Source organism: Aythya fuligula, chromosome 4 (assembly GCF_009819795.1).
Source record: "Aythya fuligula isolate bAytFul2 chromosome 4, bAytFul2.pri, whole genome shotgun sequence".
In the NCBI taxonomy this organism is placed as follows: Eukaryota; Metazoa; Chordata; class Aves; order Anseriformes; family Anatidae; genus Aythya; species Aythya fuligula.
In genome coordinates, this window is record NC_045562.1 from 67,272,804 (window position 1) to 67,300,488 (window position 27,685).

The window sequence follows — 27,685 nt, forward strand, 5'->3', positions numbered from 1 at the left end:
TTGTCCATCAGCACCTGGAATTTAATCCAACTACATCCAACCGGAAGTCTGTGCTTTGTCTTCCTTGATGTTTATATCAAAGAGGTATCATCCAGGGAAAAATACATATTTTTCCCACAAAAACAACGGCTGTATTTTAGACATAGAAAGCAGAACAGACAATTATTTTCTGTTTCATTCTGTTGCCACTTTGCAGATCAGACAAATACATTACAGAGTCTAGCTTCTCATCGGGACAGAAGTACTGTTAGAGCAGTAGACTGTCAGCAGTGGAGAAGAAAAATACCTTACAATGAGTCAGCCAGCCATTGGAAAACGGCTCTACCCAAAGGACTAAAACAATAATATTTCTCAACTGTAATTTTAATATTGCAAGAAATCAGAAATTAAGACATGATGGAATTTTGTGAAGACTATTGCCACTTTTGCACTTATATTTTCATGTAATATAAAAAAATTATCCTTACCATTTACAACATTTCTTCAGCTTTACAGCACTAATTAGAACAGTTTGTCTCCTTCATATCTAAGAAAATTGTCTTTTTAGTGTTGTGAAAGAACACCAAACATAACAATATGTATGTAAGTGAATTTCTCTGGAGGATCAATTGAACCAATTCCTGCCAAGCAAGACAAGTGAGAAAAACCATCTCTTTTATACTCTAAACTACACACATTTCTTTATTCCATTAAGGAAGCATACTTAAACTGTTTCAATTAACTTCAAAGATTCAGAGAAATCAGCTTCTAATGTTTAACAAAGAGTGGACAGTCCTTTAAAGCATTAAAGCCATTTTAAAATCAAAACAAACAAGCTTAGGTGACGCAAAGAGGAGCTTACTTAGAAGTACTCCAGGACTGCAAAAGCTTTATGCTGGGATTTTACAATTATCAAATTACTTACCCCCTTCTCAAAAGGCATCACACTATAAAGAAATTTCAACCTTAACCTTTTTGACTTCAACAGATTATAATTTAGCAGCTAGTGCATCTCTCTTCAAAAGCCAGCAGTGTTTGTAAGGGACAATAAAATAGAGAAGAAGATTTTATCTAGCATCCAATTATATGAAAGACATCTAGCTCTGCCTTTTCATTATTATGAATGAAGAATCCTAGTTATAATAAAAACACGTATATAGGGAGATATATGCCATACACACACACAGAAAAAATCAAATCAGTGAAAGCACGTGAACATAATCCTGCAGCATTTCCACTGGTGTAGCTCCTGCAGAAGTCACAAAGTGCTGCACCACTTCGGACTCACATCTTGTAACATATCACCTTATTTACCACATGCTACATTGCTTAATGGGGAAAAATTGATTCTTTTTTGTTGTAAAAGTAAAAACATGCTTCAGCTTACCTCCATCAGAGACAGTTGCTGACTGCAATAAGAAAGAGAAAAATAAGTGTTACTTAAGTTTCATGACAAGTATTAGAAATCTCTGAGCTTCACAGATTATTTGAAGTGTTAGTTAATTTTATCATCATATTGTTAATATAACAGATAATGTGAGAGACGAAAACCTAAATATACCAGCTGTTATTTTCTCACAGGTGTTTCCTCCCCACCATGAAAATCTCCCCTGTCCTTTAAACCACTCCTGGAACTTGATCCCACAAATATTTACTGACAAAGTACTTCCTGCTGTGAGTAGCAGCAGTGATTTCAACGTCCTTTTTGGATTAATAAAGTCCATCAGTTGGTGTATAGGAGAAAGCAGATAGCTCAAAAGTGACCAGCAAGGACTTAAAATGAAAAGAACACCTCACAGACCTTATTTTGCTGCATTATATGGAGATAGGTGGAATCAAAATTAAAAGTCAGATGTTTTAGCAGTCAGAAGATTGAAAACTTCCCCTGCTGATGGTTTCTGACTTCCACAGAGCCAGAAAGGTGTAGGAGTGTTTTCAATAAGCTAGGACTGAGGTAGAACTCCTCACCATCTCTAATAGTATCTTACATCACGTTTTCAAGGACAATTAGACTTCTTAGTGAAATGTTGAAGTTCGTGTGTTTATCAACCCTAACCATCTCACCTTTGAAAGCAAACTACCTCAAGGCAGCTAAGATTTCTCTAAAAATCAACAAGGTGAAAGCTTCCCAACCATGTCCTCCAGAGCTGGCACCTCAACACTCAGCTGAGTGAAAGACTGGAAGGACAGCTGATTTTTAGATTGAAGCTAGTACTGATTTTCAGTGGCTGTTAAAACTTATTATTAGTTTAACTTGGAAATAATCTTGGAGAATCTTTCCTCGATCATTTAAAGCATCACTGAGCCTTAAATAACTTCCTAAATAGTTCAAAATTAACTCTTCTGTTTTGTATGTCTGCTTAAAGAGCTAGGAAAGAATGCCTTATATATACCTGTAATATTTCCAAGACAGAAAACACACAGAAGAAAAACCAGGCATATAAACACAGCTCAAGAGAAAAGCTGCCTATCCATAATTTGTCAACCTTGGTAATAAACATTCCCTCTCCCCCTCAAAATCCACAAAAACCTTTAGTAATCTTTAAACAAATAATTTCTTTTCCCTTCTTTCTTTATTTTTGTGTTTCACTGCAGCATTTCATCCTGCTGTTGATGCTATCTGAAGAACATTGCCTTCTATAAACTGCTGCAGCACCATCATTCCCATAATCAGCAGAGGATCTGATCTAGTTTTTCATAAAAGTATTCTGGAATTTTCAAAGTCTAAACTAATCTCTATTGACAGCATTCCTCCAGTGCTAGTTCAGATAAACACAAATCCATCAAAAAAAAAAAAAAAAAAAAAAAAGATGACCCTTCTTGTTAAACTACACAGAGATAAAGGCTTGTGAATCTATGAAGCATAATAAGATAGTCAAATGTGTATCTAGGCCTCCTGCTTGCTTAACAGCACTGTTTTGGATATCAAAAATGCATTTGTTATCAAAAATGCACTCAGTGAGGTGTAAGACATCTTTTCTACTTCTCTTTTGCATGATGTTTAGCAAGTATATTATGCATTCATAACTTGTAACTTAACTCATCTTCACAATCTAGAAATTGTAATTTACCTTCCTGAACCATTTTACATCAAATTTTCAAGGACAATTAGACTTTTTGTGAAATTTTGAAGTTTGTGTGTTTACCTACCCTAAACTTCTCACCTTTGATCGCAAATTACCTTAAGGCAGCTATCAATAGAATTGCTTCTAATTTCTTATTTGCATGCTGTACAGACCATAAAATCACAGAATATCCCATATTGCAAGAGACCACAAGGATCGAGTCCAACTTCTAGGTTGGACAGCCCAAAAAATCAGACCTTGTGTCTGAGAGCACTGTCTAAAGGCTTCTTGAACAGCTTCTTGAAGAGCTGATAAATAAAAATCTTTTTTTCTCAAAGAATTAAGAAAATAAAGTAGTAGCATCACTTTACATAGAAGACAGAAAATAAAAATTAAAAAAATCTACTTTCAAAATGTATACGTTTTAGAAACAGTCATTTATTTTGGCAAATTCCATGAATCTAGATGAAAACACCAAGTATGATTCTCCTTCATGTTTGTGAAAGGTAAGAAGATAAATTAGCAGGGTTCTCATGATAGAAAAAGAATATTTCCACTAGTTTTGGAAAAATGGTGTGATTTTGCAGAAAAGATTATTACAGTGAAAAATTGCAGTGATAGGACCACTTAATTACATTTTGTGGACAGTGAGATGGAGTTTTACTTAAAGCCATTTAGCTTGTTAAGGCAGTGGGCCTCCTACACACCATGAGCTGGCTTTGCCTGTTTGTTTATTTTGAATGCTTTGGCTAATGCATGCTAATTGCATATATCAATATCTCAAAATTTCTCTAAGCAAGGCCGCCTTAGTAATTGTTATGTTTAAACATACCAAAAAAAAAAATTGAACCCATAGGAAGAACAGAATTTCTCATCTAAATACCAGCCACCTTTTTTTGTTCTAAGATATTCCAAATTCCCTTTGGCTTCCTCTAAAATTACCCAGCACTTTCCAAGAATATCACTTTACTTTTTTAGATCACAGACCTACATTTATTATAAGAACGTTTCTTTAAATTCAGCTACGTATCTGAACTCAATCCACTTAATTCAACAAAGCCAGCTGGAAACTAAAGCTTGTAATTATTGTGCAAGAATGTACAGTAATGTGTTCCAAACATGTTTGTGAATACTTAGAAATCTTAATATAAACCTGTCAGAAACTGCATACAGTCCACATTTAGACAAAGCAGTTTTTCTTCTAAACTGTTCAGCTGAAACTTGTCTAGATTTGTCCACAGGTGTAAGTTGCAAGACCAGATTTTTTTAAATACTATGATGATCTCATTTTAAAAATTCGGTATATGGTGGGGGCTGGTTTTCATTCTTCACTGTTCATGCTCACCACCACTGGAGGCTCTTCAGGACAAAATTTGATCTCCTATATATATAAAAATTGATTTTTTGATGAAATCTAACACTTACCATATACCTACTAGGAAGTACCTATTAGAAAACATAACTATTGCAAAGCAATAAAATGGAATGGTTCTTTTATGTAGCCATTTCTGAAAGATGAGGAAAGATACCATATGAGCCTGTGCCAGGTAGGGTCAAGGTGAAGGTCAAAAAAAAAAAAGGCTGGACAAATGACAGGATATATGTATTCTTTCTTTTTGTGGACTATATGAACTATCACTCCAAGATAAAATCTGAATTGTATTCAACCCTCAAGTCTTTCGCAACCAGATAAGAACTTAAATTAGTTCTTCAAATTACTCTGACTTCCAAACTGGTTTAGGGAAAAGCCCGTGGTGTGTGCCAGGAGCCTGATGGCAACAAGTACCAAAATGTTAAAAAGAAGTCAAATTTAGGAGCACAAAAATGTCTTCCAGGGTGTCTCTTCACCGGAACTCTGCTTGCTCCTCCGGCTGGATTAGCAGCTGAGCTGTGCAGACACACACACGCCAGCGGTGGTGGATGCAAGTCTCTTCCCTAGACTTCAGGGCAAGATCTTGATCCCTGGGATCCAAGCGAGGAGCTTAGCGCCAGGGCGAGCAAGCTGAGCAACGGCTTCCCACTCAGTTAGCACACACCATACCAGACGTTTTAGGTCTCTGTAAAACGGCAAATGCTTCAGCATATATTAGATAGCATAAGGTTCTGGTTAAGGGAAAACATGTAAAATTTCTCTTTGGATCACCTCTCTTTGCTAGGTGGAAAAACCAGAAGGGCCCATGAGGTTTTTGATGTCATGTTCAGGATCTGCTTGCAATACAGCTAAAAGAGGATTAGCTTACAGTAATTAACAGGGAGAAGACTACTTTATGAGGATATAAACTTCTTATTCCAGAATAGATCCAGACAACATAGCCCCAACAACAGGGGGGAGATGGAGAGAGGGCATAAAGGAGAATGCAGTTCAAAAGGTTGAAGCAGCCTGTACCTGTTAGCTCCCATGGTCTCTAACATGTGAGATGCGTGCACCACTGCATGACACTACTTTGATGACATCTTTCAGCTGACAAAAACTCTCATCCAGGAAATCCGCTTAGATCCAGAGAGAGTCCACCTTTACATGGATCAGGTCCCAGGTAATTAACTAAGTACCAACAAGCTCTGCCACAAAACCATGATGCTGAAAAACAACAACAAAAAAAATACTCTGGCCATATCCCAGACTCTATTTTGAAGAACTAAAGCCATGTGTACAGACTACCCAGATAACTCAACACAAAATGTCCTTTTTCACCTCCTCAGGATTTGTCATCCAAGTCAATAGTCATGCTCAAGTGCTCAAGGAAAACAAAGGGAAAGATGAGGGGACTGGGAGGGGTGACACACGCTAGGAAATGCCAGGCCTTAACAATAAAACGGAGCAACATGAAATCATCTCTGTTAATAGAATGTGGGTGAGTGCCTTCCTGAGGGGAAAAAAAAAAAAAGCCATATATATTTTGAACTATTTCTGAGACACACAGGGATAAAAAGCTTTAAACAGAGTGAAAAAATACTGTTCTCTGCTACCCTACCCGTGACAAAATCACAGACTAAACAAATATCTATCTCTTTTATGGGCATCCAGAAAGATTCGGGGGAAAGGGGATTTGATTTATAAGTGACCTCTGTGTGTCCTTTCTAAAGCACTCTTTCTTCCAACATAGGCATTGACTTTTTGCAGCACCCAGAGCTCTCTGACTGCTGCCTGTGGAGGCTGTTAGACTTACTGATTACAGTTTTACACTGCCCTCTCCTTTCCAAAAGCCCCTCTAATTAGGCATTTCAGCATAGAATAGCTTCCCTAGCTCCACTGACCTTCTAAACTGATTAGCTCATATAATTTCAATATACAAAATAACTTTGGGACACTTGTCACGTTCTTCAGGAGACAAAGCACTGAATACCTACAGACTCGATATGAAAGCCAACTTTCAAACATCCTGTCCCTGAGCTCAGGGAAAGCCCAGCACCCAGCCAGCTGCCTCCTGCAGCCAGCTTTGTTCCAAGTCCTCCTCACAACACCTGGAGCAACTTCTCGTTTTGCCAAGGGTCCCCTGCTTTTGCAAGCAGGTCCTCAGATCTTAAGACACGCTACTCTGGGACTGTCTTTGCCTACATGCATTGTTATCCTTTAAATGCAGTACAGTATTAACATTGTACAAATGCCAGGAACTCTGATGATCTCTGGGAGGGGGATAATGCCTCAAAATACAGTTAACATTGCCCTAACATTTGAAATCAAAACCAAATCCATATTACTTACATATTAATTCTAGATTTTCCTGCTAATAAGTAACCTCACATATATATCTCATCTAAACATTAGTGTAATATTATTTTTATCCTCAGTTTAAAATATGATTGCAATTAACTTAGTGATATAGAAATCTATGAAAAGGATGTCCCTTTGCAATGCCTCTTAAAGGAGAAGTCTTACATAATTTAGCTTTTCAATTCTCTGCCACCCAGTAAGTGCTTTTACAATAGCTAATACAAAAGTATTAGAGAGGTACGAATTCACAAAGAAAGAAAAAAAAAACACAACTACTGTACATTTGAGTCTATAAAAACAACACATGAACAGTAATGATGTGAAATCCTTTAAGAAATAAATGTTCAACATTTTTACCCCAGTCAAAACCAATCTTATCATGTATGAACACAGTGGCTTAAATATCAAATCCATCTCTTAAATTATGTTAATAAAGATATATACAAAAATATATGCAGTTTACCTACAGAAATAATATTGATATAATGGTACAGAAAGCATGCACAACATACACTGCACAGAATTAAGAAAACAGACACAGATTATAAACTCTCTGATCTTTTAGCTTTATACATACTGGGCACAGTTCATAAATACATCTCAAAATCTGAAGGTTAGCTGGTACAGTAAGGTTCCCTTCACTCTTCTATGATAATATAGCCAAATGTTTGCATTTAGAAAGGAATTTTAACTCAAATACTTTAAAGCAAAAAAGCTGAAAGGCTAAATAAAAAGCATTCTGAAGCTGATAACATTCTTCTCTGTTTTCTTGCCAATAACAATAGCCCCTTCTAATTTCTCACTGCAACGATGCCTTGCTTTAGCTAAATATAATTCATATCACTTACCCGCTCTTCATAAGAAACAGCAGTTATTTTTCCTAACAGTACTCTTCCTAAATTCATCTTCACTTAATATGGAAAAAGCATTTCCTTAGCACATCAGCTTCTCAAAGATTAAACTAAAAAATTCAGCCCTATTCCATGCCTGTACATGCCAGTAAAGTTTAAAGGCATTTCGTATGAAGTTCTATTTTACTCCCTTTATGTTACCCATAGCAACAGGCCAATGCAGGAAGCTGTGGTTCGTCAGGGATTCAGATTAGATCTCAATTATCTCTCACCAGAAAAGCTAGATCGTTTTATATAAATCGAGCTGATTGTATTTTAAAGCGTTTCCTATACGAAAATCAGGAAAATAAAATGAAGTTGAATCGTGCAGCAGTCCTGAGCTTGAGAAAGCAGATTTCCAAAATAGTTTTCAGCCAAACATTAGTTAATCACCCTAACGTTACTTATAGAAACATTTACGTTGTAAATCATTATTTTCAGAGGTTTACATAATGCAAGCCAGGATAAAATAAGACCTCGGACGGTCAATTCTGCTTAACTTTCCAGTGGTTCACACTGCCAATTGCAGGTAAAAATCCACAGTACAAGGAAAGTTGGCATCTTTGCCAGAGCTAGGTGCAGCCTGCTGTCACTAAAGACAAAATCCTCCTTGCAGAAATCAAGGGATATTCTGCCCTTCCTTCTTCGCTACCCCAGCCTATGCTTCACTGATGTCAAGGCAGCTCTGTGCACAGCGCCTTAAGGAGAGAGAGCAAAAGCAGCTACTTGTAATGCAAGAGGGAAGTGCTCCTCATTTGCTGCGGTAATAGTGTCTTCAGGAGACCGGGTATGGAAAGTATAGGATATCCTGAAGTTTGCTGCCGTGCTCAAGTAAATGGTGATAGTACCCGACACATCCCTTTCTGGTACTTTTGAAGTGACCTGAATGCCAGTTTTGCTAAAAATAATTGCCAGAATTACAAATTGAGAATGATTAGTAAACATTTTTTTTATTATTTTTATGCTAGTGGGATGTCCTTGCAGCCAAGGCGGACTTACGAGCAGTAGCTTAGTAAGGGGGATCTCCCTCTTTCAGGGCAGCACATGGAATCCCCCACATCCACCCATCTGGTTCCGAGGATCAGCCCTGCTATAAAACCACCAGGAAGAAGGTGAATATTGCTCTGAACTGTCACGGAGAGAAACTGAGGCAAAAAGAAGTGAAGAGCTTTTACTCAGAACCTCACAGAAAGACTGGCTTGCCAAAGGCAGTCCAAGTCCGCACATCGTCCTGCTTCCAAATTTAGGATGAAAAGTCTCAGTAAACTGAGCAACTCAATCTCCCAGATTTAATTTAGAGTGAGCAGAGAAGAAATTTCAAGGTAATTACAGATGCAAAGGGAGGAACCATGCTTTAACAAGCATTCCAGAGACACAAGCAATCTGCTGCCATGGCCAATGCTCATTTATTAACTGATTAGTTATCTGAATAGGCACCCCATTGCATTTCACAGTGCTGCCTTCCCCTAGTGTTTGATGCCATGAAGAAAAGCAATGGAAACAAATAGGGAGGTTGATAGGAAGGAATACGTTCTATAAAATCCTAAAATAAAGATGTAGGAAATATCCCATGATACTTGCAGAGAAGAGCCATTTCTGTGTGTATGAGTATTAAAACTATATATTTTTAAATGAAAAAAGGCCACTTAGGTCTGTTTAAATATCGCATACTTCTTGACATGAAACCAAGTGGGCTGCAGAATGTCTTTTCACTGTCAGTCAATACCTTAAACAACCAGAGAGCAACATTACAAATATACAGGTGATAGCATGCATAGTAATCCTCACATCGGATCAGTGAAAAGCACAAGTGGAGAGCTGTGCTGGGAACTCCCCTTTGGGGTAACACAGAAAAGCCTTTTATCCATAGTGTTCAGCTAACGATAAACCTAAGTCCTGCAGGAATCACCTGCAATGCCCAAATGTGCCAGCACGGTTTTAACAGGTGTGTTTTCGACCCACAAGTACATCAGAGTGATTAAGGGGAAAAAATAAGAATACCTACATGTAATTGGATGTAACAGCAAGACTAGCACTGCAGCAGAGCCCCTGTGGTGGAGCACGGTTGGGAACAACCGTGTGTGGGCAACGTTTTGTACATCCTAGGCACTCCTGGTCGGCATTATAAACCTAATGATCCCTTAGTTTAAACAGACCTCTATAGCTGTTGATTTTATTTCACTGAAGAACTGAGCATCGTATGTCCACATTTTTTCCATACAGTGACACTACTGACAAGAAACTCTACCAATTAGACAATATCAGTTAATGATAATGACTATGAAATGTCATGAGATTCTGAAAACCCTTGAAAAAAATCATTTACCTCTATACTCCATAGATTATTTTAGCAGCTGCCAGCTTCAAAATCTTATGATTTTGTGTATCATATCTGTAAACCAGGCAGGTTCAAAGGTTGAAAGCAAAAGGAATGTTAATTTACAAAGCTATTAATGGAAAGTGTTAAAATATGGCACAACAGCTTTAAAAAACTTATTCAGATACACCAAAGACGACATTTCTAAACCCACATCCATCTGCTTACAAGCTAAACTGTGGGAAGGGGTAAAGACCCCAGATATGGTCGATCTGTTTTTCTCTTCCACCCTCCCTCCACTTCCTGCTCTTATTTTCGTTTGTAAGCTTGTTTTCAGAGAAGAAAAAGCTCAAGAAAAAGATAGAATGACAGGAAGCCTGGATAAGTTTGAACTTGTCAAAGGATGAATAGGATTTAATGTATCCTTGACTCCTAAAAGAAGAACACACACACAAAAAATATGAGGCAACTCGAAAGAGGCAACCCTCTGGATGAACTCTTGAACACAAATTCCTAAAGTAAATTTGGCATCAACAGAACACTCCTCCAAAAACTTAACTCTCATCAAGTATTCCTTGCTGCATCCCATGGTCAAGATAATAACAGCTACTTGCACGAAAGCCCAAGTAAAGTTTAGGATTTCATTTAGCTCACTGACCCCGAGTTTCTGTAAAGCAGGAGAATCACAACCTATAAACAAACAGAGACAACTATTCGATGAAAAAGAAATCTCTTTTCTGATTCCCCAAAATTTCTAGAATCTATCCAGATGTATTTTGGTGGAGGATTTGTCAGCTACGCAGCAGTAAACACACCGCATGTGGGCTACTGATTAAAAGAGGGAAGTTTCTCTTGTTTACAAGGTTGTGGTTTCCCTCTACCAATTTTAAAGATATAAGTCCTTCATACTGCAGGGTTATACTAAGGAAAAATATTTTCAAGTCAAACTATTTGGAATGTGTTCGTTTATAAATAACTGAGAAAAAAGCTACCTTTAAATACCAAGACTTTCACTAATACAGGAAATTCAATGAAGAGGCTGGCTGCAAACGGCTGTCCCGAGTGCCCCCTGCTGTCTGCCTGCCTTTCCAAGACTGATGTACACACTTCAAAATGATAAATTCGGAAAGATTTGCCATCCAGAAATCACCACTAAAAACAAGTAGTTGGCTTTGAAAGTCATATTTTGAATTTTGAAATATGCTTCTGAGGAGTCTGACCACAAATAGGTAATAAAAAATACACTCGGTAATCTTTTTGAGACAAACATCACTGTTTCTCTTCTGTTGATCAACATCGTGTGACAGCTGAATTCCCTCCACTAATAAAATCATGCAGTAACAGCGTGCATAACTTGTACATCCAGATGGAAGATGAATTGCAGCTTAATAGTGAATTAAAATTAAATTACATATTAAGGAGGATATGATTAAGTGACAAATAGATGCATAAAGTCACTTCTGAATTTCCTACTACTATAGATGAAGCCTCTAAGAATCAATAAACTTTGAGGAAATCAATGTAAAGCAAACATGAAAACTACTCATTTTTAACAAAACAGTGCAGATGTATCTTTCTAAGCTGTATCTTAGAGCAGATACAGAGATGTATCTTTCTCTTTCCCTTTTCATTTTAAAAGCTAAGAGTTTTGCTGATACACTTTCAGCATTAAAAGAAATTATACGTTGACATATATAAGACTAAATATAAATAATAAGGCTAAAATGTCAAAATTTGATAACGCATTTAGGTCCTTCACTTACAAACTGTGTGTTTTCTGAGCAGCAAAAAGCTAAAAGCTGTCTGAAGTCTTTACACCTCAAAATTCTATATTCTACTAATACTCCTCATTTATGCTAGTAACTCATCCTATCTGGATTCTGTTTTATTGGAGAAAAGTCCAGCTGGAAGAGAAATCAGTTTAGCTGTACACCTTAAAAAGAAGTGTAACAATTCGAAGGTAACTTACAACTTTTACAACATTCTTGCTTTATGGAAACACATCTAAAAGTACAGTGAAAATTAAGTGACTAATTTTTAAAAAATAATAATTAGAGAAACATCAGTATGTATACTATACCCACTCTAAATTGTAAAAGCAATGTCATTTAAAACATGTCTATTAAAATGGTATATTCTTAATTTCATAACAGAGCTTATATAGAAAGTTAACTTAAATTCTTATACTTACGAACTTTGTCTCTTTAAAAACTCATTGAATCCTTAGAAGCATTATTTATCACATTTCACTGCAAGATTTCTTAGCTTGGAAGACTACTCATTAAACCATACTCCTGATTTCTGTTCGCTTTAGACAAACAAAACTTTATACTTACAGACACTTGACTATCAGTAAAAGTTTTCTCCATGTATAAATAGTTTAATAGCTCATTGTTAAGAAACAGTCCCTTCAACTTTATTATTAAGCTCTTTCTGAACACATATTTACTTCTTCCAGAGTCCAGTAAAAAAATGAAGCCTCTCTGTGTGTTGCCCTATCAACACCTCTTCCATTCTCCTCCCTCCCCAGCACATTCTCCGCCCTCAGTGGCTCAGTATCTTCCCATCAAAAGGAGCAGGCAGCTCGTAAAATGTTGTTTAGGCAGGTCCCACGTAACAAAAAAAGGCTTCTCGAAAGACAACAACGTGCATCTGAGAAGTCTGCTAATGTAAAATGCATTCGTTAAAGGCCTACAGGACTCTGACTTCAACTTTTGTCCAAACTTGTTTAAGCATTGAGTCAACATCATTTTCTCTTCCAAAGTATCTTCAGTTTTACTACATTCCCCTTGAATATTATCCAAATGAACCGAGTGAATCAATTCCCATTAAAAATACTTGAAATATAATCTAAAATTACTTAAAAAAAAAAAAAAAAAAAAAAGATGAAGAAGAACAGTTAAACTTGTAAGACTCGCAGCAATTTTCCTCCAGTTCCTGGCATGTAGGTGCATGTCTCAGGGTGATTACAATCACATGTACGCGTATTATGCAACCTATCTCATCCTACCAAAATGCTCCATGTTCTTTTGAGTAAGCAGGGCACTGGCATTTACAAGGATCTTGTTCCAAGTGAAACATGATTCTCGTCATTTTCGATACCACACCTACACTCCAGACAGACCAGCAATATCAGGGTGTTTTCAAGAGGAAATGCACATATTTTCTGCCCAACAAATAATGCTTAAATACTAGCCTTTTGGAGTTCTTTGATCTAGAGGGAAGTAGAAGATGGGTTTTGGTTTTTTTTTTTAAGCATCAGAGGAACAGATGAAACATTTTGACCATTTAATACTAAATAAAGAGTGCCAGCTCATCTAGAAGAAGCTCCGCAGGTGACTCTTAAAGCTTCACTGGACTAAAAAAGTCCATGAGGACAGTGGAAATTAAATGGTACCAAGTCCCAGCCTTGGTAAAAAATCTCATCACTTTAAACAAGGAGTGCAGAGTCAGAATCAATTCACAGCAGGCTACAGTGCTCTCATATCTACTCTGTGACTATATTCTATCAATGCCGATTCAGCTCATTCAATAAGGCCTTAATTCATTCCATACCACTGACTAGGTCTCACGGAGCAAAAATCCTTCCTCACCCATCAGCATGTGACGTGACAAAAAAGATGTATCAGGTGACGGAAACCGCAGCCGAGGAAGGGCAGGGACACGAAACAAACCAGTCACCCGGTTCCTCATTCCTGCCTGGGAATTGCAGGGGCAACCAACTCTGCAGCAGGGAAGGGGCTGGTGCTCTTGGCCAGAAAGCAGAGGCGGCAGGCAGCTGGAACACAACCTTGCGTGTTCCCAGCACCCGCTCCTGTTAAGTGTAAGATGCTGCACTGGAAGATGCTGTACTGGAGAGCCCTTCAAGAAACGGTAACACCGTGAAAGGTAACGCAGCTTCCTGTGCCTAGAGAACATGAACCCACAGACAAAGAGAAGCAACATCCATCCTTGAGCCTAGGAATATAAGAATGGCCCCATCAGTTCAGAACACACATTTATCAAACCCCCTATTCAATTTCCAGTGGTGGCCACGGTAGCACAGGGCAACGTATTCCCTAATTACCCTGTCCCAGACTTCAGGTATTTTTAGTTCACATTTCCTGAACGTGGTGTGGCTTGTCTCCTTAATAATCCCCGATGGCTTTCTTTTCCAAACATTTGTCCATTCTCCCCTAAGGACATGCAAATTTCTTGCAGCCACAGCACTCTGTGGTAAGACGTTCCCCAGATCTACTTACCTGCTGCATGAACAATCATGTTCCTTTGTTTGTTTTGCTCCTGGCTCCAGCCACCTTCCATTAATGGTGCCTCCTTCTTGTCCCAAAGGAGACAGCGAGCAACTACTCAAACCCAACTACTTTTCGTATGCTAGCCATGATTCTGTGCTCTTGTCATGCCTTTCTGAACCTTCTCCATTTCTAATATGCATCATAACATTTTTGAAATAAAGAGGTTAGAACACCATATTTAAGCTGGCAAAATCACAGTGTGGGCACATAGCAGATTTATACAGTAGAATTATTATGTGGTTTATTTTCCCATATTCCTTCCCTAATAATTCATAACAGGATTTTCTCTTTTGCTGCTCCTGTACCGAGCTGATGTTTTCATGCCACTGCCCTTTATAATGCAAAGACCTCAATTCTGAGAGGAAACAGTCAGCTCAGAGACATAGCTACCATTTGATATATGAAGCTAGGATGATTTTGCCTCATTTGCATTGTTTTACATCTATCTACATACATTTCCATCTGCCATTTTGCTGTCCAGTCATCCTGTCTTATAAAAGCAGACTGCTCTCATCTTCAGAGACTGCTCTTGCCCTTATTAACTTGACTAACTTTACCTCACTGCTCACCTTCTTGGGAGGAGCCTTCAAAGATGCTCTTGAATCAACAACAAAAGGAACTGAAGCAAAAGTTAAGCAGCAAATAATTCTAGGGATTTCAGACAGCAGTACCAAAAGCTATTATTCTGCCACAATGTCAGGGGGTTAACGTGCCTCGGGAATTAGACTCAGGACAGTAAACACTCAGCTCAAAGACAGTCAGCCCAACTTTAAAAGAAGGCTAGGTACCAAAGGCTATGGAGAAAGATACCCCTGAGAGGTTGCCCACCTACTAATGGATACGAGCCCTTTGTAGCTTCAGACAGTTGCCTTAACTCTTTCACCCAGGCTGATCCTTGTAGTATCACAAATGTGGCTGGACCAGAGATGTTGACAGCTTACAAATTCACCAGTTTCCATTTAATCAAATAGCTCAAGAACGGCAGTGCTGCCTACTGACAAGAAGTAAGGCCTGCTGTCTGCAGATTTAAGCAGAATAAAAGTTCTCATCTAGTCCCTGAAAGCATAGACTGTACCTCTGGTACTGTGACAGAAACTGGCTTGTGTTAGAGAGCCAAGCCCAGAGGCAATAAGGTTTGGACAGTACTTGAGTGGCAGGGTCAGGCAATTGCTTCCTGAGGGAGAAGATTCTGCATACGGTGCCAATTGTCTTGGCACATATGGGGAATGAATTCCCGACAGAATCCATCCTAGGCAGCACTTGATTTCTTCTCAGGCACCCAAGTACAAAAGGAGCGCTGCTGTACGCACCTCACAGAGCAATGAGAGATGAAATCCAGCTCCCAGCATACTCTCTGACTACTCATTTTCTTACAGGCAATTCAGGAGAAATATCTGCAGAATCTAAAATAAATAACCCAAAAGCAGTAGAAAAGAGTAAACAGTAAAATTAACGAAGTCTGGTCACAGTGACAAGAGACAAATCCGCTTACTCTCAGTGTCTTAAAGATCACACAGTTTAACATTCCTGAATATATCCAGAAATAAGTGCCTCCATTTCACAACAAACAAGAGGTTACTCACAACTGTACTCACTCAGCTGTTGACCAAGGCACCTTGGGCAGATACTTTACAAAAATATGTGAAGTGTGAAGAGCATAAGAATTTTCCATAATAAATTTTAATACATTTTAATAAATCCATAATTTTATAAATGTAGGAAAAAATATAACAAAAAATCATAATATTTTCAAAATTATGTTACAGTATAAAATACCAGCACACGCTTAATATTAATACCAGTGCCCAGTCTGTGAAAAATAAATAAATGTATACTGCTAGCATTATGTTGTCCTCCTTAAAGGAGTAAAAATGGATGTAACTAACAAACCTCAAATGATCGCATGTAAGAAATAATCTGAGGAAGATCCTCCAGAGTACGCTGAAAAGAGTTTGAAACTCTTAACAGAGCAGTCTGGAGAACCAACCATGAAAAAAATCACATTCTTTAAGACACACTAAGAATGATGTCAGCAAAGCAAACTCTAAGGAACAGTACAGGCATCATTCAGAAGGGGATGATGGTAACCTAGAGACATACTGGCTGTGTCTTAGTAGCCAAATAAATAGTGCCATAAGCCATTGTGTAGTTCCAAAGACAGCTGGAAGTGTCTGCCCGCTGCCATACCACCAAGCCTCCTGTCAATCAGGTTGGTTGCATCCAAACTTCCCGTTGGGAATAGTGATGGGGGCTAAATTCTAAACCACGTCCAGAAGTCATTTGTGAAAATAGACTCTTTGGCCCAGGACAAATCACATAAATGACAGCTCCAGCAACGCAAGAGGACAAACATTGCACTCCAGTGGCTATCCATCCTGGCCCTGTTTCATTTGACAGCTCACGTGTGCAGCCATTACACAGCCCCATCAGTAGGCAACTTCAGCCAGCAATGTAACAGTCAGAAGTCTGAACAGAGCAGAAAACTGGAATACCTGGAAAGAAACCACTGGTGGTTTTTAAAAGCCTTAATGAGCATCTCCATGACCACATGTTACAGTAATTCAAGGTAAATAAATCCATGTTTAATTTCATGATCAACTATTAAAAGGTGCATAGATTCTAGATCAGCAAGAGGGTTTGGATTTTATAGGAAGCGACCAAAATCACCGAGCTGGTATCTTCCACTTTGCGCTGTTTGAAAAGCTGACACCTAGTGGCAGGTTCCAAGAAAGGGGCTCTGCCACACACTGCTACTCCAACGAGCAGCACCAGGCAGTTTCTAACAGAGGGAAAAAAGAAACAAAGAATTTAGGATTTGGTCACAGATCCATGAGACTTCTGAAACAGCAATGTTAGGGGCAGGATTGTACTAGCATTCAGATTTCAGAATAGCAGGATATTGACAGTGCATGAGAAAGGAGCAGCTCTTTAAGAATCCTATTATAAAAAAATGCTAAATATACAGAACTACTTTTCACATACAAAAATTTAGATTTTATTCTTGCATGCTATTTTGTTTCCCACATGGCCTTTTTTCCACCTTCATGAAAACAAACTGAGGACAAAACTGTCAATCAGTCAGTTATATCTTAGTTAAGAATTAGGACAAAATACATGCAAAAGATGCAATGCTTAAAGGTAATTAATACGTGGTGGAAATTGTGTATGCCAGCAGGCCATAGTAAATTATCACAGCTTAACATAATCAGTAAAACCTAAGACAAAAACATGCATTCTTTTCAAATGTTAAATTCACAAATCTAGATTCACAATGAAGAGGCTCCTTGATTTAAATCACGTAATTATAGTAGCCATAGTGGTGCTGTTGAGGCCATGGTGATGATCTAAGACTGTCGGTGAAGCAATCTTTGTGGAGAGTGTTAATACTTTTTATTAGATCAGCTTACAGGGTGGGAAAAGTTTGGGGCATGTTTAACTCTTCTTGTCTGATTTTCCTACTACACTAGCTAGCCTAATATAAGCTATTATCTCCCTGTGTAAGCTTTGTCTGATTATTTAAATCAGCCAAACAAAGACAGGTACCCACTTAAAAACTCATTATTAAGTCAAATGAGCATTTAGGGTTTTTTGCCACCCACAGATGCCAAAGCTAATATCCAGCAGAGACATGTCATTCATTAGTATAAAAACCTCATACCGAGGAGATGTGTTGTACGCTTTCAATTAGCAGATGAAATGCAAAAAAGTTGCTTCAGTAGAATTAACAAAACAGAAAAAAATCGAGCGTTATTATCTATAATAACAGCTAATAATACTGGATTATTAATGGTTATAATTAAGATAGAACATTCTAACAAAATTCTTAACACTGACTAATAAAAGGACTTCAGTACATTCCAATTTTGAAAACATTACTCAAATCTAGAAATTTGATACAATTAATGTTTTTTCATACGGGATGTAGCTTTAAGGTTTACAAAATGGGATGGAGACAAAAGAAAAATAAAAAAGTCTTATAAAAAATAAAGTCTATAAAAGATATATTTTTGTTCCGAAGATCTCTAAATCAAAAGGTTATTTAACAATACTCAGAGAGTAGCAATACTCTTACTCATTAGTGTAAGACATTATGTATCCCATTATACTGTTCTGCCCTAATTTTAACCACAGAGAAATACCAAAGGTACATCAAAATGATTTTCAGGAAACTCAACAGCTTTGAGATATTCTCCCTGGCTAGGTGACAACCAAATCTGTTGAATTTGAGGGAACACTTACAAGGGTCCCCCATTTTTACATATTTCAAGAAAGGTAAGATATGAATGCAAAGAGCTACAGTTGGAAGTGGTATTGGATCTGGTTCCAAAATTGATGCTGAGAAAAAAAGATTATTCTGTTTAATGTAGGTTTGTTTGTTTTGTTTTGTTTTGTTTTTTAAAAAAAAGGTGGGATTCTAGTTTCTGCAGTCTTACAGAGTCACCTTCAATGTGTTTATAAATCAATAAACAATGTTTTTGCCATCACAGAATCCTACAAAGCAGAAGATGTGAGTGGTGGCACTTACCTACAGGGAAGTAAGAAGAAAAATAGGATCGTGTCCTCTCATTAGTCTAAATATTAAATAATTCTAAATCATGACAAGTTCCATTTAGCTTAAGCTATACCTTGTAAATATGAACCAGCAGGTATTCTCTGAAATAGGATTGGTGGAAATCACAGATATTGTTGTTGTTGCTGTTTATTGGTACTATTACTTAAAAAATGATTAACATAGAAAAATTTATTACTATATACAAAGTAGGAATTTGTTCATAGTAAAAACATATTTCTTGTAATTTAGTAAAGAAAAATCTCTAAAAACATTTCTTGTGAAAACCATATAATTAAGGCATATACTGGGCACACTGATTTTCCAAATTGAGTTCTAACTTACAAGTTAATCATATTCAGCCCTGGTGTAAACAAGCAAATTTTCACAGTTCAGAAATAAAATTGTACATTTTGTGCTTTGTGAGACATTTTCCTTATCTGTTACATCTTAGCACAACAACATCCTATAATTTTGCACTCTTATCCTATTTTGATCTCTCCAGATTTAAAACAAATTCATATACAGGTTCTAATAGTAAAAACAGCATTTAGAGGGTAAGCACACAAACTTGTATTTATTTATTTTTAATGTACAGCAGAGCTTCTGCAGGTAAGAGGAAATGCTTGAGGTGGGCACTGTATCATAACAGCTAATTCTAACCTTATGTGAATATTAACTGTGTGGGTATTGTCAGCCATTATATTCCTATTTGAAAGAAGAGGTGAAATATTTATTCTCTTGCAATCATTGGTTTTATTTATTAAAATTTATATATATATATATAATATAAAACATGAATATATGTTTTATGCTTGAATGGTTTTGAAAATAAATTAAAAAAAACAACTGCAAAGAAACCACGCCACCTTATGGCAGAAGACAGCAAAACTGACAACTGGTATTTCAGACACCACAGCTCCAAAGGCAAGAGGAGCAAGTTCATAATGTCATAACAAGTGCAAATGCAACCTTCTTCAGACCCATGAGAAATGAGCAGTGTTCACCATATGCCCATAAAAGGAACTGCGTGGAAGTTCACTGCTCAATTTAGAAGACTACGATGATCTTAGCAGGAATGAAACCCACAAGCTTGGAGAGGCATATTCAGTTTCAGACTTAGTGTTTGGGTCAGTACCTTATCTGTTCTGCTAAGATAGCTGGAAACAATACAACAACTGAGTAACCTATATAATATGTTCATAATCATTATTCCAGAGGTGGAGTCTCTAAGAATTTCCTGCTATTGTTATTTCCTCTTCCAGCAACTCTAAATAGATGGCCTGAAATAATCTAAACATGCACTGACAACATTGTGTTCTACTACACTTCGCATAACAGTCGTTGGGAATAACGCTGCAGTAGCAACATTAAAGTTAGAACCAAAACCAAAACATCTCATGCTATTTTACTTTGACTTGTCAAGTTTTGTAAATTATTCTCAGGGTTGGTATTTCACCAGGTGGCTGGGATATATGAAGGCTAAGTGTCATTCTCTTGTAGCATTCAGAGAAAAAAAAAGAGATTTTCAAGTGAAAAGCAGCAGCTGACAGAGAGCAGTCCACACCCACGTGGCTACATTTAATAATTAATCCAGATACAGTTTTTAGTACAGATTGTTTCTGCTTTGTCCAATTCTTCCCATGGCCTAGAATTTTCAGTTTCCCCATCTAAAGTAACAGCTTTGACTATTAGGACATTGTGTAACACAGAGACTCCCAGTTCCTCCTGTTGGTGGGACAACTTATATATATTATATATACCGACTGGGACGCAAAGAGAGAAAAATGGATTTCATAGCCCAGTGACTATGATATCTTTCTGAAATTAACAGAGGGTAAGCACCATGTCCCTATCTTGGTGATTATTTTTGCAATGCAAAACAGCTCCTACAACAGAAATTAAATGATATCCTTGGTGTTTACAGCTCCCTCAGAATATGAGATATTCACATAAATCTCTATGAAATCTAAATCTAGAAGAATGTGGTGTGAACCCACTTTTTTTCTATCACACATGAATCACTAGCACTTGGCTCTTAGATATTCTAAGGTCGTCTCTTGCTGCGACCAGAAATTCTGTCAAGACTAGCAATAAATAGCAGCAAGGTTTTTTAATTTAGAAAAATTTTCTAATGAAGAAATATGTTCCTAGACAGTTACCAAACAGCTTTATCTAGAAGATCTTGCTCTGTTTGTTGAAGTTGTGCACTTACTATATTAAAGTCAGAAGTGCAAAGAAATGAAAACTATTTTCAGTGACTAGTAAAGAAAAGCAAGACACTTGAAAGCTTCAGACAGGAAGAAATAGACCACAGTGAAAAAAAAGGTAGTTTTTTTTCCTTTAAAACATCTGAGAAATAAGTAGCGACAAATCCTACCTGCATTCCCTAAGCACACCAGAAGCTCCTTCCATATACTCCGTTCCCTAAAAATCCAGTGCACCGAGGTCTCCCCTCCTTTAGTTCAGAGTTAGTGAAATGCCTTTCTTCCTACATCTTGCCACAACAGGAAACTCAGAATATGTCTTTCTTTCCTCCTCCCCTCTCAAACACTTTTTATACACCTCCTTCCCATTTAGAGGAATCAGTGTGCCACATTCCCTCCCATGCCAAAGAACAGTGTAATATGTGTTACATGGCTCCTGTGCCAAGAGCTCTGCACATAGTTTTGTTTCTGCCCAACCACAAACCTTCTTCCAGAGAAGCATGATAAAGGGGTAAGGGAAAAATCTCTCCATTTGCCTTCACATCACTATGGGTCAGGTTTTCAGGAGGAAGCACACTAGAAGAGAAGATATAATGAAGCCGTATTCCTTCAGCTTGAGAGATGCTCTCAGCAGAGCAGAAGGAACAGCTTTTCAAATTCAGGTGACTTTTCATTCTCTACTTCTACCACAATTACTAAGCTTTGGCCACTGAGGCCCAGACATCAGCTGACGTTATACCAGATGTGAAATAGTGTTATTACATTACATTCAGAAAATCCCAAAATCACCATACCAATCACCAGCACCACGTTGATTAGGCATTCCCTTTTCCAGCTGCTGGCATATAGGGAGGAAAAACGTATTTAATCTGTTTAAACAGGATCTTTTTCCATACTCTGAAAACTAAATTCCTTAGGGAACTATGTAAAGAGCTTGGTCTTCGTATTCAACACCAGAAACATATGTAACCCCCCAAAACCTTCTTATTGCAAGGAATACCAGCTGAATGATAAAAAGAATGTGATGAACATTAGTTGTTTTTTTTTTCTCATTGGTCAGGATAATTAAATTCTAACTATTGTTTTGTTCTATATGACCAGCTGTGATGGGTAAAATAAAGTTAAAATTCCCCACAGAAAGAATGGCCACTGCTAGCATCAATGTAAACTATTAAAGAAACACTGAGAAAGTCAGGTGACACCTGAAATCTCTATTTCCCTCAAACAAATGCCATAATAACTTTTATTACACTACAGACATTGCTTACTCTCCTTCATTTATCACCACCATTATAGGTGATACATGTATATTCCTCACCTGGACTCATTTCTAAGTTTTAAGTGAAAGTTAATTACCTCAAGGTCATCCAGTGAACGAGTAATACTAAATCTCTTAGATCTTCCAAATGATCTTCGAGCAGAAGAACGCTGGGGAGGAGCCTGATTTAATCCCACTGAATGTCCAAATTTTGAACCCTAAACAAGAAAGAAAATATATATCATTATTTTACTTCTTTAATTTTAGTACATTACTGATCATACTGACAGCATCTGTATTTTAAACAATTCTACTTTTGTCGAGCTTGACTGCACTGATAGGGACAGAATTCCAAGGAGATAGATTTGCAAACCTCTGACAGGACACCAGGTTCAACACAAGCTCATCACGTACCCTGTAAAGTCATGTATTAAAATCATTAAAGATACGAAAGTACTTTTCCAGACTCAAGTCAAACAATTATTTAGCATTAAGTTACTTTATCAACACAAGTCATCGTTTAGGTTGCTAAAGTGCACACATGCTACATGTAAGCATTAAAAGATAGAGTTTAATGAAATGAGAAAATGAGAAAATATTTGTCCTTTCTATAGGAAATTGCCATCCTAGAAGTCATCTCACACAGCTTCTGTTGGAATCTTTTTCCTCTCTTAAAAATCTTGTTTTCACTATGCATTTTTTCTGGAGTTTTGCTACTGTAAAATCCAACTTGTTAAATCATACAGAACAAAACAAAAGAACAAAATGCATTATTCTTTTATTCTGAAGAAAGAAACTACCTCACTCTGATATTTCATGACTAGAATTGGTACTGCAATGGTTTTATGTTTTCCCCATAATCGTACTCTTTCTCCTTAAAAAATAACCAAAGGTTGGTTAAGCTACAACAACTCAGCATGTATATATCTACTTTATGCCAAATGGAAAATTTAAGCTTAAACCTACCAGTAGGCACAGTCAGTGACTGGTGCTAAGCAGATGTACATAAACTCACTACATTATGAAAACTTGTGATGATATGCCTGAAATTTTGGATTCCTTTCACTGTAACATTCAGTGTGGGGAAAATTCCTTCCTGTCTTCTGATGTTCTCTTTCACTTGAGAAAATAATGGAGTTTAATTCAGGGTAAAATTTCTTCTAGGTCATTTCAGCATCTTTCTTCACCACAATAAGCTTCAAAAGTATTTATTAGAACTTTTATAGTTGCTTATTGGCAGCTTTGTAATATTTACTAAAATGCATTTTTCTACCTGTTTCTTCCTTTGGGCTACTTTTTATGCTCTCAGTTCTGGAATATGTGGGTATCCCTTCAATCTTTTGTTTGAATATCTCTGTGTGTCACATTACTGGAGAGAACAATCATAAATTTCACACTTAGAACTTCAAACTAACAACCACTTGCAAGAAGTAGAGAACATCAAGAACATTATACCACCACCTTGCTGCAATAAGAGATGAGCCATCCAAGAGAAGATGTCTACCTGTTTATTTGTTCCTACAGAGTCATTACAATTCTTTAGCAACAGAGCTCTGACAGCCACCACTATTCACAATAGATTGTTTATAAGCCCCTGGAAATGTCAAGATATAACACAGGATACAGGAATCTGGATCCAAAGTATGTAGCAAGGTTCATCACTGCAACAAGGTGAGACTCCAGCTTCTTCATTCGGTATTAGAAGTGATCCGTTTTTATAGGAAATCTCTTTCCCTCCCATCTTTCAATTTAGTAAGATTTTTATTTTTTTTTATTGGGTGAGAAAAAAAAATGGGGCAGCTTCTGCCAAGTAAAACTGGAAATCTGGCAACTGGAGATTAGCTTCTGAGGTTTTTAAAAGAACATTTAGAATTGCAGTATAAAAAAGCTAAGATGGCTTTTGCTAACACAGTCAACTAAATGTGAAGAAAGTTGCTATCTGTAAATTGTCACAGATAGCGCCCACTAGAACAAGTACAGTTCCTAACTTTCCGAGCAGCTTTTGAAATCATCTGTTCCTCCAGGCAGGTATCGCTGAAGTGGTTCGCACTTGGCTCATGTCAGTCCCAGTCCTTCCTGTCCAAAATGTAAGTAACATTATGCATTAACCTGTGTCAAACAGCGAGTTCCACATCAGCCCCTGAGTAAATTCAGCAGTATCCATTGCTATTACTGCCCAGCATGTCAGAGCACTAACACGGTAGCTCCTGTGTCCATATGTTCCTGTTAAAGCAGCACAAACACACCCATTCATCTTCCAGGCTTCATCACTAGCCACATATGACCAGACCTGTTTTGGAATTCTTTATTTTTTAATCTGTAAATTAGCGATCAGACTACAAACAGCTCAGCAAATTCTAAGGCTAGTGAAATGAATGCCATCATTAATGGGAGTACAACTGGTGTTTTGAAACTAATTAAACAGCTACCCAGTATGGATTCAGCTTAATTGTCTCTGAAGTCTTTCCCAAGATAAGATGCAACACCCAAAGGACATTAGAAAACGGTGAAAGGAAACAAAGAAAAAAAAAAAGACTATCAATAGCAGTCATATCTATTTTGAATCATGAATATAATGAATACATTTCACTTTTCTTTTTAATTCAGCCCAAAAAGTACATTAACTATCTAATATATCTTTAAAAAAGCAGAGATTGCCATGTACAATTCTGGGACTGTCAACCAGCAAACACAGAAAGAAAAAAAATTAGAAAGCAGTGACATTACAAATTGGAGGAAGAAGAACAAACCGCCTGAAGACAAAGCTAATTATATTCCACTGAGAAGCAGATTCTAGATAACATTAATGCTCACCAGATGCCCCATTTTAGAAGGAAATACAGCTTACCTAGTTGTGGTCAGAAAAAATAACAAAGAGAAAGAGGGAGAGTGGATAAAAACATTTGAAAATTGTGTAGTAGTAGAAGAGACAACAGAATATTAATACCCAATCAAACATTTTCTTTATGGTTTTTGACGTTGTTACACAAAACTACTGAGCGCTGGATGTTATGGTAAAGATAAGGAGCAGGAAAAAAAGACTGATAACAACACAGGGTATAAGAAATAATTATGACATATAAAAGTTCACGAAGCTAACAATTTCCTCAATCCATTTGGGTAACAACTGCAATTAGACAAATGTTTTCAGCTGACAAAAATCTCTTTCTCTCTTTCTTTCAAAAATCCAAATTAGTAATACTGGAAATTAAGAAAAACATTGCTAAAAAATATATATAAACTAAAATTCACAAAGTATTTAATTTCCTGGCAATGGTGCTCAGAAGTCTTCCTTTTCACCCTTTCTAGACTCATTTCCAGATATTCAGACTATGAAGGTATATGGCTTTCTTCAGATCAATTCAATTCAATATTTTAAAATTGCCTTGCGTATACACATGCAAACAAAACACTGTAACTTAAGCAGACAGCAGCAACATTTTGGCAAGTGTGTTTCATGGGACTCTGAAGAGCTGGAAATAAAAACATCCATGACTTGAAAAGGGAACACAAACATTGCAACTAGATTATACTAACCAGCATGGCTAAAGAAATCCACAGCTTTTAATCAAATAGAGATTGCTAGTGCAATGACTGATATTAATGTCAATTTTGCAGTCTATTAGCCATAAAGAAATTATCATAGTTCTAAAAATCTTACGCTATTAAATATTTTTAAGTTACTAAATGGACCTTAAAACACTCAAAACTGTACATTATATGACCAACAAAATACTGTCTCGTTCACCATTAGCTGCCCAACTAAAACACTGAAATTTGCTTCATGAACGGTGGCTTTGGCTTGTTTTGTTTTGTTTTAAATACAGATTGCCCACCTGCCCTAGAACTATTTCCTGTATCTTAAAGATTCTCTTCCAGAAGCAGTGCTGCTGAATCTATAAAACAGAGCTCTCAGAAAATCTAGATATTCAAGTCAATCTAAACAAACCCTATTACAGAACAATGTTAGAAACTCTACTCCATCTGATGATTTATCAGTTGGCTTCATTTTAGGAATCCAGAAACAAACAGAAAAGCACCGAGATTAGTGACAACCAATTGATAAGTGAAAAGCATGTGCTAGAGCAATACATCCTCTGCATTTCGCCATACAGATACTTACATGCCTGCTGCTACTCTCTATGATGGTCAAAGTACAAAAGACCGTATCTCCACAAGCCTTCACCCTATTACCATTCCACAGATGAAGAGGAAAACCAAAAATGTATTAAAGGAATTGACACAGCAATAGTCTAAAAACTTACCATTCCTTTTCCTCTTTTCCTATCCTTGTAACAAAATACAAATCACAATCTAGCACAGACAGAAATACAAGTCAAATGCATAATCAGAAGAGAGAAAAAAAAAAAAAAAAAAAAAAAAAAAAAAAAAAAAAAAGGACAAGGAATGGGTTTGCATAATCTTATTTTAATATATAACTAGATCTCCCTTTTTTCCTTAGGCTAACAGGAATCAGTAAGTGCAAATTTATTCACATGAGGTAACTATCCATCTGACCAAACTGTAGACTTTCTCTCTCTCCAAATACATTATATATATTTACACATTATTATTATTTTAACACGCTTATTTGGCATCATGGGTGAGTTATGTCTTAATCTACTTTACAAACAAGGTATTAAATACAAAATTCACCAGCAAAGAATTGATATAGCAGCAGCTTGTGGATGTGTCCAAGGTGAGAACAATTTCTCTGAGAACAAAAAATGTGTACAGGAGAAAGACAAATACAAGAGTGCAAAACATTGTACCTGATGCATGAACAAAAGAGAGGGAGTTGAGAAGCACAGGAGCCATGCCAGACTGCAAACAGAGGGCCAGAAAGAGCAAGAATGATCCACTACAAGGTGACTTGCAAAAATCTAGCTCTTTAAAGACTAAGAAAGAAAATGGATGTGCTTAGAAGGAATTTTAACATAAACAAGTTAGGCACTAGTTCCCTATAACTCTTTTTTTTTTTTTTTTTTTTTTTTTTTTTTTGGCAGCTGTGCTGGGTTAAGGACTCTGACCACTCCTGCCAGCTCCCAGGCTGCAGCAGGCTGTCCCCTCATCTCCACTAACAATAAACTGGAACCTTAAAGCTATCCTGTTCGTAACTCAGATCGATCTACAGCCATGTCAATACAACCAAAGATGGACACTGCCACTGCTGGATTGAGAATGACAGGACCTCTTTAAATTGGTAGCACCAACGAAATGCAACATGAAACTGCTGTCCTCAATGTGATACTCTAGCCTGGAGCAGGAGGGCACAGTAGCAAGTTGATGAAACCTTATCAATTATTCAGAACCCAAAGAAACCAAACACCTTTAGAAAACATCTACAATCAACTTAAAGAAAATTCCCAGCTCTAGAATGCGCTGTACCACACCCTTTCATATATTACAATATATG

General features: G+C 37.1%; 1 protein-coding gene across 1 annotated transcript in view; it reads right to left on the reverse strand.

Moving 5' to 3' along the window:
- Window positions 1–27,685, reverse strand: part of RGS12 (regulator of G protein signaling 12) — an 85,384-nt gene that overhangs the window by 40,333 nt on the left and 17,366 nt on the right. Inside the window, 2 exon segments of the mRNA XM_032187266.1 lie at window positions 1,367–1,388; window positions 22,368–22,487. Of these exon segments, the coding sequence (XP_032043157.1) occupies window positions 1,367–1,388; window positions 22,368–22,487 (142 nt within the window).